The sequence below is a fragment of the Triturus cristatus genome, chromosome 4_1 (assembly GCF_964204655.1).
Source record: "Triturus cristatus chromosome 4_1, aTriCri1.1, whole genome shotgun sequence".
NCBI classification, from domain to species: domain Eukaryota; kingdom Metazoa; phylum Chordata; class Amphibia; order Caudata; family Salamandridae; genus Triturus; species Triturus cristatus.
In genome coordinates, this window is record NC_140585.1 from 28,008,152 (window position 1) to 28,020,450 (window position 12,299).

At 47.1% G+C, this 12,299-nt stretch overlaps 1 protein-coding gene across 1 annotated transcript in view; it reads right to left on the reverse strand.

The window, feature by feature from the left end:
- Window positions 1-7,558: 7,558 nt before the first annotated feature.
- LOC146839364 (glutathione S-transferase P 1-like) overlaps window positions 7,559-12,299 on the reverse strand; it is a 90,007-nt gene continuing 85,266 nt past the window's right edge. The window contains exons 6-7 of the mRNA XM_085651365.1: window positions 11,713-11,814; window positions 7,559-7,890 (exon numbers count right to left, since the gene is read on the reverse strand). Of these exons, the coding sequence (XP_085507491.1) occupies window positions 7,702-7,890; window positions 11,713-11,814 (291 nt within the window). The 3' untranslated portion in view covers window positions 7,559-7,701. The remainder of the gene's footprint in view (window positions 7,891-11,712; window positions 11,815-12,299) is intronic.

Genomic DNA, 12,299 nt, shown 5'->3' on the forward strand with positions numbered 1-12,299 from the left:
CACCACTACTTCTCCCTAGAGGCGCCAAGATGGCCGTCATAAGAACCATGCAAACTCCTAACTACTGTCTGCAAGGCACCACATGGCACAGCTCCTGACTGTTGCTGTTATCGCTCCCCCTTGCCCAAGCTCACTCACGGCTCCTGGGCATCCAGAGCCTCCTGTCTATTCCCAAACCAACCAGAACAAACTCCTTGGACTCCTCCAAAGGAGCACCCTTGCTGGACAACCTGGGGTGGAAACTTTCTGCTTGTAAGTCTTCCCTCAAAAGCCTTCCTATGCTGGCGGACCAATACTGGTGACACCCCCATACTCTGTCACATGGTTACTACAGACATTATCGACATTGTTAAGTTAGCATGAGCCCTGTAGCCATGATGCTGCTTTTGCGCACGACACTGCATGTCTTTATTTTGCCCGACATTGTTTATGCCTTTCACATGAGAACTCTCTGCTGTGCTCGTTCTCTGCCTGTTTCTGGAGTTTAGTCTGAACATAGTATTGAAGGTCGATAAACACTGACTCCTATTATTCAGTTCTGATCAGGCCCCAGCACTTAGACACAACATACTAACACAGCTCTGTTTCCTGGAGAATCGGACTTTGATATTATAGAATCCATGCTTAGGTGAGACACACTTGGAGAGAGATCTTTCCAGGGAGAATAGCAACACGCACCTGTGATGTAGAAATACGATCTATGTCCCCATAGGTCCCCATGACCTACCGCCTACCCCGTCACCTGATCGGCTCCCATCACCCCTGATGCTCACTCCGCTCGAACAAACTCACCACTCATTGACCATACCCTGATCACATGTGCCAGTCCCAATCATGCGGTCACACCCAAAGGCCTTCCCACACACTGATTCGGACCTTACAACAAACACCCTTGATCAACTAACCCCCTCAATCCCTAATAACGTTATCCCCAGGCAACCAGATAATGAGTTACCCATACAACCAAACCTTATTTGCCGACCTCCCGCTATATTACAACTCACACCTACACACAAATCTATTTATCCTAATTCTGATTGGAGTGCACGATTCAATGAGCTAGCCAGCGGCCTATCCCATCTCAAGACTGAAATACAAAATCTATCAACCATCACCAAAGAACTCCTAAACTCACACAGAGCTACTAGTGCCACCGTGAACCGAATCAGCCACCAAACAAGCAGATATAGCACCAAGAACTCACACCTCGAGGACACCAGACAGTATATGATTCCTTCCCCCAATGACCCATCTCGTCCTAGGAGGGCAACTGCTGTACTGTCTGACAATGACATAGATGACCTCTGCATCTCTTACGCCAGCCCGACATGCAACAGTGAATCACATGGTGACACTATCCAAGCCATTCAAACTAACCCATTCAGAGAACCCACTCACAACTACAGATCCATTAAAAGAGAAAACCTCACAAATATCAACGTAGTGCAGACTCTCCCCATGCGACTAGCAAGCTGAAATGTGCACTCATCAATTGCAGATCTGCTAGCAAACATGCCCCTGACATTTACGATCTCATCCTCACAAATGATCTTGACATTATCCTCCTTACCGAAACATGGCTAAATAGTTCCTCCTCTCCCATCCTGGACCTACTGGTACCTCCTAGTCACGACCTAATCCGCCTAGACAGAAACATGCAACCAGGTGGTGGGCTAGCCTGCATTTATCGAAACACTATCGCAGTCAATCAAGCAGACTCCATCTCTTTATCCTCCTGCGAATATCTCTGTATCAACATCTCTGATGACAAGCTCCCCGCCTGCAAACTTCACATAATTTACCACCCCCACGGGTGATAATTTGACGTTCATCGATGAGCTAATGGAAGTCATTACATCCAATGACAACTCACAAGTGCCACAGATTTTCCTGGGCAACTTCAATCTCCATTGGAATAACTCAAGCGATCATGGTGTGAGCTGTCTTAAATCTTTTCTGGCAAATCAGGATCTGTCCCAACTCTGTGACAGTTCAACCCACAACAAGGGAGAGACACTGGACCTCATAATAGCTAAAATGAACAGAGTATCATTAGAATCCATCACCCCATGTGACTGGACAGACCATTATAGCATTCTCTTTTTAATCAATATTGAGTTAATTCCAAAAAGGGGTCAACCCACAAAAACAAAACAGTGGAAAAGGAATTTACAAAATATCAACCCCATCGACCTGGTAAACCTATGCAACTCCGCCCTGATCCCCTCGACAGACATGGCTGACGTCCATGATCTCACAGTCTTTTACAGTTCCACGTTGCTTGAAATTCTTGACTCAGCAGCAGCCTTCCAAGAAAAAAACATTTCCTCCAAACTCTCCAAACCATGGTTCAATGAGAACCTGAATTCGGATCGGCGCAAGCTACGAGCAGCAGAGCGACTATGGAAATCATCATCCTCCACTGAGCACCTATATCAGCTCAGAGTGCCGAGGAATTCACACAACATGAAGAGCATAAAGACTAAAGCAGACTTTTTCAAATCCCAGCTGAACCAAGCAATCAACCGTCCCAAAAAACTATTCGATTTTGTCAAACAACAAGCACGCAACAAGCCAAACTCCCTGGAACCAAGCGACTCTACTACACCTAACTGTGATGAGCTGGCCAACTTCTTCCTATAAAAAACAAAATCCATTGAACTCAACATCCAATCTAAGAAGGCTCTCCCACAAACTATGGCCCATGATGCGAAATCTCACTCTCAGATCAAGGTCCATTTTAATACTCGGAAGGAAATCCCCAAAAACAATGCCTCTTGGCACACCTTCTCTCCCATCCCTGAACAAGAAATCTATAACACTCTTCTAGCGATTAACCCCTTAAATCACTTTTCGGACCCCTTACCTCCTTCTGTATTCAAAATGATTAAAACATCTATTCTTCCCCTATGGGCGAAGATCGTAAATGCCTCTCTGAGACAAGGGTCCATACCGGACTGTCTTAAAATAGGATAGGTCACACCTATACTAAAGAAATCCGACTCCCTCCCCACTGATCTCAACAACTACCGCCCTATATCCAACATCCCCACTTTGGCGAAATTGCTGGAAAAATGTATCCAAATACAACTATGCAATCACATCGAGAATTACAACCTCCCAGACAAAAACGCTTCAGGCAAGGTCACAGCACTCACCCACATAATGGACGACATTTTAAAAATGCTCGACCACAACGAATCATGCCTATTGATACTTCTAGACTTATCCTCCGCTTTCGATACGGTTAAGCATGAATGAATGAAAAACGATTTATATCGCGCAAACTAAGCCCAAAGGCATCAAGGCGCCCAACAATACGATCAAAAACACAGAACCCAGCTCACGGATATGCCTTAACAAAGAACCAAGTCTTTAATGCTTTCCTGAACAGGGGGACCGAAGGTTGAGCTCTAATTTCCATGGGGAGAGCATTCCAAAGCTTGGGAGCTAAATAAGAGAAGGACCTTCCTCCCCACCTAGCTCTCTTGAAACGAGGCACAGATAGCAAGTTCTTTTCTAAGGAACGGAGATTTCTAGAGGGGACATAGGGTACTAAGAGATCCTTGACCCCTCCGGCTCCCTGGCCTGATATCGCCCCATACGTAAGGCTGAGTATCTTAAAAGGGATCCTGGCAGAGATAGGAAGACAATGCAGGCTCTTCCTGACAACAGTAGCCGAGGAAAGCCTCGGGGCGTCCGTCACAAATTTGGCAGCCGTGGTCTGAACAATTTGTAGTCGCTGCACCAAACCCTTGTCTAAACCAGAGTAAAGGGCATTACAATAGTCAAGTCGTGAAATCACAAGGGCAACCACAATTTGTTTACGTGCAGGGGGAGCAAGATAGTGTTTTATTTTTCTTAAGATTTTGATAATGCCCCAACAAGTAGACACCGTTCTATTTATCTGTTGGTTCATGGAAAGAGAGGGATCAATCAGGACTCCCAAATTGCGAGCTGAGTCGGTGGGTGTCGGACACAATCCCAAGGAGGGGGGCCACCACTCAGCCGACCATAAGTCACTCTTACCACCAAAGACAAGAACCTCCGTTTTTCACCATTCAGCTTCAAAGAATTGAGAATCATCCATTTAGAAACTGCCTCCATGCAGTTTTTGAAGCTGAAAGCAGAGGAGTTGCCAGGGTGTGAGAGGGACACCATGATCTGGGTATCGTCCGCATAGGAGACCACCTCCATCCCATAAGATCTTATTAGATTGGCAAGTGGGGCCACATAGATATTAACAAGGGTCGGACTAAGAGCCGAACCCTGTGGGACCCCACATTGGACAGGCAGGGACGGAGATAGGAATTCGCCTAGTTTAACCCTCTGTTCTCTTTGATCCAGAAAAGAGGCCAGAAGACTCAAGGCCGATCCTTCCACCCCCATCTCCCTCAGACGAGATGTCAGAGTCACTGGGGATAGGGTATCGAAAGCTGCTGTCAAGTCTAATAGGACCAAAAGAGTAGTATGGCCCTGATCCACCTCCTTGCGAATGTTATTTAGCACAACTGTAAGGGCAGACTCCGTACTATGAGACCTCCAAAAACCATGCCGGGCCTGATCAAGTAGCCCATAAGCATCCAGAAAAGCCATCAGATGTTCATTTAGATGGGTCTCAAGCATTTTGGCAGGTGCCGGAAGCAATGAGATGGGTCGGAAATTCTTTAGGATTTCAGGATCTAGGGTAGGCTTTTTTAAGAGAGGCTTAACCACCGCCCTCTTCCACACGGCCGGATACACACCCTCATATATTGCCCTATTCATAATGTCCAAAAGGGGGGCAATAAGGCTTCCCTGCAATCCTTAAAGACTTTGAGAGGGCATGGGTCCAAAGGCGAGCCCGACCTGGTTTTACTCAGCAACATATCCAGTTGGGCTAGGGCAAGCGGAGGAAAGCTAGACAGACTCGCCTTAACGGTCCGATTTTCAATTCCAGCGCCAGGTGTAACAAGAGTGGAAGGGGGGGGCAAAGAAGCCCTTTGCGATTCCAGAGCAGAATAAATATCAGCTATTTTGGAGTGGAAGAACTGAGCAATCCTATCGCAGAGATCTTGAGAACTGACAGAAGGATTGGGAGTTTGCAAGATACCTGCATGACAACCTACTGTCCTTACTATAACGAAGGACGGGCCTAACTGGCCAAGTGCTACAATGGTTCACCTCCTTCCTAAATAACAGAACACAAAGAATCAAGACGAAGCATTCACTCTCTCAACCCTCCAGGTTCACCATAGGGGTTCAGCAGGGATCAGCACTCTCACCCATCCTTTTCAATTTACTCATGGAACCCCTGGAAAACGCACTGAAATCTGCGAACCTTCTATATCACCTATATGCGGATGACACTCAACTTTATATGAAAATCTCGCAACCAGAAGACTTCATCTCCCTCAACGCTATTCTACATAATACTCTAAGTTGGCTCACTGACAACCACCTCATGCTTAACACCAACAAAACGGAATTCCTTCTCATCTCCCCTCCCAATCACACACCCAAGATAGACCTATGGCTGAAGCATCTTACCTCCTTTGTGCTCCCTACATCATTGACTCCGCGAAATCCTTCTGAGTCACCATAGACAAACACTTGAACATGCAGGCACAAATCAATATTGCCACCAAGGGAGCTAATCATCAAATGAGCATACTAAGGAAACTTAAGCCCTTCCTCCCACAGAATGACTTAAAAATGGTGGTACAAGCCCTAGTGCAACCAAGATTGGACTGTGGAAGCACCACTCTAAGTGGTCTTCCCAAGTACAAGCTTGCCTCACTGAGGGCTTCGCTTAACGCTGCAGCCAGACTGGTCTCAGAACTAAAAGAAATAACCACATTTTTCCAACCTTGAAAGCTTTGGACTGGCTACCCTACGAGGCAAGAATGCACCTACAAATCGCCTGCATGACCCACAAAGCCCTGCATTGCAACACCCCCAGCTACTTAGCTCGAAAGCTTGAGCGTTCAGGAGGATGCAGACTATTGCGTAGTGCGAGTTCATTACTACTGAAACCACAATCCTTCCACAAAAAGAGAACTGGTTGCAGAGCATTCTCAGGGATCGCGCCGAAGATCTGGAACTCCCTACCTCCAGTGGTTCGCGGAATCACTTCCTTTACCTCCTTCAAAAAAGAAGTAAAACTGCTCCTAATGAACAAATTCACATCCTAAGACTTTAACTCTATGATGACTACCAGTCTCCCATGCTACCCTTACACTACTGTCTACCTCTTTTGTACTGAATGACGAATATCGAATGTATGTATACTACCTCAACCTCCTATTATGTAATAATATGTGTATTGTAACGCGCTCTGATTCCCTCGTGGATCATTCCTTAATAACTACCAGTCTCCTGTGCCACCCATATACTCCTATCTACCTATTTTGTACCGAATGGCGAATACCTAATCTATGTATACCACCTCAACCATCTAATGTTCAACAAATGCATATTGTAAAGAGCTCTGATACCCCCGTGGGTAATGTTTGCGCAATATAAAACTTTATAAATAAATAAATTTCCTGAGGTATAGGGTTGGCTAACAAAGCCCAGAGGTCTTCTATTAACAAATAATACTTCTGTTTACCATTGGGAGGGTGGTTAGACCTTTAAGTCCTTTATACACTGTCTTTATAAAATGATATCCCCCTTTATGATGTATGGCCTTGCTGCAATGCTAACTGTATTAACATTCTGCATTTTGTACTTGGTGGTGGCTCGCAAACTGCATTTTAGAGCAAGTTAGTTAAAATAAATATTGTAAACTATTGACGTGTCTCTGTCAGATCTTATTGCGAACAGGTACGAGAATGTGAGCGAAAAGGTGTGTCTTGTTACAGCGATTCCTGAGAGATACGGGAGTGTTGTATTCTGGGGTGTCTAATTATTGGTTTCTCCATTTGTGAGTAGGAGAGAGAATGAGACACTATAGCTAGTCGGTCCTAGGTTCAAGGGCACTAAGGTAGTGGGAAGGCTTAGCCCCTATGCACATACACAGATCTGCGTGTAGTTCTGTGTATGTGCAGAATCCCTGCAACAACTCCTCACCCCATCCCTACTAGCCTCTATATCTGAATGTAAATATGTGATATTATCTACACATAATGGGCCTGATTCACAAAGGTAAAGTTAGACCAAAAGTGTGACTTTACTACATTTTCGTATTCACAAAGGTAAGTTACTAGTAGTTATTTTACTATTAGTAACTTTACTACTAGTAGTAAAGTTACTAGCAGCAACTTACCTTTGCGATTACCGAAAAGTAGTAAAGTTAGACTTTTGGTCTACATACACCTTTGTGAATCGAGCCCTTAGACTTCAGGTGTAAAGTCAGACTCCAGGTGTAAAGTTAGACTTCAGGTCCAAGTTAACCTTTGTGAATCGGACCCTATGTCTGTACTTGTTACCTATTCTATAGCATCACTTCTATATGTAACCTCTAATTTTTCTTTGTTCCACCATTTACAAAGTGCATTCCTTATTTTTAAAGAGCTAAGCTTCGAATAAATACAAATCAATTTAAAAAACAATCTTGCAGATGGGCAGACAAGAATCTTTGACAAAGTGTTTTTTATTTTCACTATCCTCCCATGAGCTCAAAGTTTGATTAGATCCTTCCATTAGATGAAGCTGTTCCTTGTGAGGAGGATGAGGCGCTTGAGGAGGTGGCCAATGACACATTGCTTAATGGGTGGACTACAGCTTCCTGGTGGGGTGCAAGAGGCGGTTCTTGTGATCATCCGACTGCAGGTAGGCCTTGAGTTTGGGACGAGATTCCATCTTTTCTTTGAAGGCCTTCAGATGGGGGAAGCTATTCAGACAGTCCGGGGACCAGATCAGGTGACTTTGGAGGACGTCCAGAAGATTGTAATCAGCAAAGGAGACCTGTCCAGAGAAAAGACATCCAAGTGATGAAGGGATCACTCATGGGATATGAGAGAGAAGGAGGGTTTAGCAAAAGAGACCTTTTGAGAGGAAAAGACGGAGATGAAAAAAAGGAACCCCCGTGCGACCAGAGTGGGTAATAAGAGCAAAGAAGATCTATTTATTTGTTAGAACTGCCCTCAAAACACCAATCAAATCACATCTCAGCACTGGGTACGCAACTCTGTGAGGATGAAGGAAGGTGGAGAAAATGATCAGAAAAGGCCAGGCCTTGGAAGTCAGGCGGATGAACAGTAGTGAAAGTTCCTTTCTAAGATGGAGAGCAAGAGTACCCATAATCTAGGTCTGAGCACCACAAATCTTCTGTGCGCTTTGCAGTTTCTTTGGGGAATGCCAGAAGCATAAGATCAGCTGAAGGATTTAGTCAGGTGGCGCTTGCTGATGTTTTATCTGAGCCTCTAGGGGGATCCACCAGACAGAACCACACAATCTTAAATCAATCCTGGCTTGTGCTGGGAGTCAGTGCATTGACTCTAAGATGGGAGGCCAGATCAGTGTTTTGAAGTCTGTAGATTAAATGCTGCGATCATGATGTCTGAAAATTCAGCAATCCACCATACAAGGCATTGTGCAATCAATTATTCAACTGGTTACATCTAAGACAATTCCTTTATGTGAATCCCAGGACAAAACGCAGGGGATCTTTTGAAGCTGCCAACCTAATCCCCCATCCTTGATGACTTTGTTTATTTGGGGAGGATCTGTCCAGAGGAGAAGACAAGGAGAAGGAAGAATAATCACACGAAAAAAAGGAAGAACACTATGGAAAATGTGGCTCATCTGAAGGAGAAGAAAACACAGAAGATGAAGGAATCACCAAGGGACAAAAGTGAGTAACAATAAAAGTGAAGAGGACTTGTCCGAAAAAGAGGACAGCAGAGAAGAAGGAATCAGCATGGGATAAGAGTGAGCAATAGGCCTCTGACTTTCCTGGTCAGTGTGACTGCTCTCCCCTGCGCATCTCCACCGCTGAGGGACTGCCCTTGAGTCCGAGCTCCTTGACAGGTAGGTGTCCGAGTCCCTCCTCAACCCGCAGGCTCCTGCCTGCATCTCATCCCTGGTAGTCTAGTGGAAGAGCACCCTGCTCTTCTGCTATTCCGCTCTGGTCTGTGTCTTCTGTTCTCTTTTATCTGTTGCCTCTTTCTTCTTTGCCTCTTTTTTCTTTTGCCTCTTTTTCTCTTTTTCCTCCTTTTCTCTTTTGCCTCTTTTCCCTTTTGCCCCTTTTGCTCCCTCTTCCTGTGCTCCCCTGGCTGCTGCCCCCATGGCCCCTCCCCCCCAGCGTGTCGCTCCTGCTCCCGCCTCCCAGCTGATCACCATCCCTGACCCCTTACTTAATGGCAAGCCAAAGACAAGCCCATCTGCGACCCGACCGCGACCAGTGCCAGGGACTCTGGTCCCCCGACTCACCGCCATTATGACGCCAGTACCCTCCATGCTCTCAACCCCGGACGCAGCAACAACTGCTAGCTCTTGACGCCGAGCAACACCCAAGGCCTGGTCTCCTGTCGACACTGCCACCGCACCTTCACTCATCCCTGGACCCTAGCAGCAGCTCCCAGCCCACCGGATGCCAGGGCACACAAACCACTGAACTGCATCCTCCTCAATGTGCTCTCCCTGCACAGACACGCCATAGAAATCTGGGACCTCCTCAACACTCACACGCTCAATGTCGCCTTCCTCACAGAGATCTGGACCAACAACAGCTCCGGGCCCAACATCGCAACCGCCATCCCCGACGGATACAAAATCCTGAGGAAAGACCGCCTCACCCACCCAGGAGGAGGCCTCGCCATCATCCACAAAAGCTCCCTCCACACAACAACCATGACTCGGATGACTACTCGCCCCCCATGGAACACATCCACTTCCAGATCCAGACCAACCCCCGAACCACGCTTCGCTGAACCCTCATCTACAGACCACCTGGCCACCGCACCCCGTTCACCAACTTCATCGCCGACCTCATCACACCCCACGCCCTCGCCTACACAGACTACATACTACTCGGAGACCTAAACTTCCACCTGGACAACCACCACGACCCAAACACCACCGCTCTCCTAGAGAACCTCAACAACATAGGACTGAAGCAACTTGTCTCTGTCCCCACTCACACAGCAGGACACACACTCAACCCCATCTTCGCAGGAGGAAACAGCATCTTCTTCAGCCACACCACGGAACTGCTCTGGACTGACTACCACTGCATCCATTTCTATTTTAGAAAACCCAAGCAGCTCACAAGCACGTGCACCGCCTCCCACGCAGAATCTGGAACAGTCTCCGAAGAACACCTCTCCTCTGCCCTCACCTGCACGCCATCCCCCAACTACGACAGACACCAACACCATGGCAAGCAACCTCCACCAATAGATCACCAACTGCATCAACACACTTGCCCCCCACCAGAAGACTACAAGACAACACAACAAGAAAGCAAACTGGTTCACCATGGCACTCCAAGAATCCAAGCGCTCCTGCCGACAACTGGAAAAGAAGCAGAGAAACAGCAAAACTCTGGAAACACGCACCGCCTACAAAGCAGCCACCACGGCACACCACCAACTCATCAGATCCACAAAGAAGAATTTCCTCCAAGACAGAATCCTCTCTAATGCCCACAACTCCAAGGAATTCTACTCCATCATACAAGAATTTGCCGAACTCCATAGTGAAACAACAGACCTCACTCACAACAAGAGAGACCCTAAAGACCATGAAGAGCATCCACTCCTTAGCACCTTCAGACTCCTGCCCATCACACATCTTCCACAGGGCCGCCACAGCCAACGCACCCGAGCTACGTCGAACCATCAACTGCTCCCTCGGGACCTCACATTCCCCGACAACTGGAAGCGTGCCGTAGTTAACCCCCTCCTAAAGAAACCCTCGGCAGACCCAACAGACCTCAAGAATTTCAGGTCCATCTCACTGCTTCCTTTCGCAGCCAAGGTCATTGAAAAGGTCGTCAACACCCAGCTAGCATAATTCATCAAAGTCAACAACATCCTAGACACCTCTCAATCTGGATTCCGCAGCAACCACAGCACTGAGACCAGCCTCCTTGCCACCACAGACGTAATCCGCACCCTCCTAGACCAAGGCCAAACAGCAGCCCTCATCCTCCTGGACATATCAGCAGTCTTCAACACCATCTCCCACTGCACACAAGCCACCAGACTCCACGACGCCGGCAAATCCAAGGAAAGGCCATAAACTGGATACGCTCATTCCTCACTGGCAGAACACATACAATAAGACTGCCACCCTTCCTCTCAGAACCGACAGAGACCAGGATCCTCCCTCAGCCCCACCTTCTTCAACGTCTACATGGCCTCCCTCACAACCATCGTCAGAAACCATGGGCTCAACATAGTCTCCTACGCCGATGATACCCAACTCATCCTCTCCCTCACCAAGGAACCCAACATCACCAAGCACAACTTCCAAGAAGGGATGAAAGCAGTCGCAACCTGGATGAAGAACAGCTGCCTGAAACTCAACTCAGAGAAAACAGTAGTCCTCATCCTCAACTCCACCCCCTCCGCATGGAGGTAGGTCAGTTCCGAGACCACGGCGATCACGTCTGCCCGACATCGTAATCAGGCCCTGTGTCTCTGTTCCCATAATGCATTGTGAGAGACAGAACGCATGGGCCCGCGGCACTGCAAGGCTCCAGCACTGTGGTTTTCTGAAGCCCAACCTCTCTTTTACTTGCAGTTCATTATCACCCCTCCAGAGGGCAGTCATGCTACTCACTGTGCTGCCAACGAGAAATCCAGACTCATTCTGGGAGATGAGACACTCAAAAGGCCTCAGCTGATTGGGCAGATCTTCCATGTACTTCTCCTTGCCAGTTTCCTGTATCGAAATAAACCAAAACATTGACAAGCCCATTAGGTTTGGCTTCAGTATACTGCATGCACACGTAGACACCCAACAAACAGGTGCAGAGTCCTAAACAATTCAGGTATGTGTGTGCTGACTACTATAAACACAGAACAGCAGCCCGACAGGCACCACCACCAACTACTCATGCAAAGAAGCTAATGTATATACTGGCAGAAAACATACAGGTATTCATCCAATGAGACCAACAAGCATGCAGGCATCTGTGTAGAGAGACCAACATGCATAGAGGTACTCATGCAACTCAACCAGCAGACACACAGACACCATTATACACAGAACGGACACACAGACAATCATGGGCAATAACAAACATACATATAGGCACCTCGTACATTGACCAACAGTCTTGCATGCAGACCTGCAGATTTACAAGCACACACTACATGCAGCCACCGATGTGCATACACAAAACACGTTCAAGCATCCAATTAAGT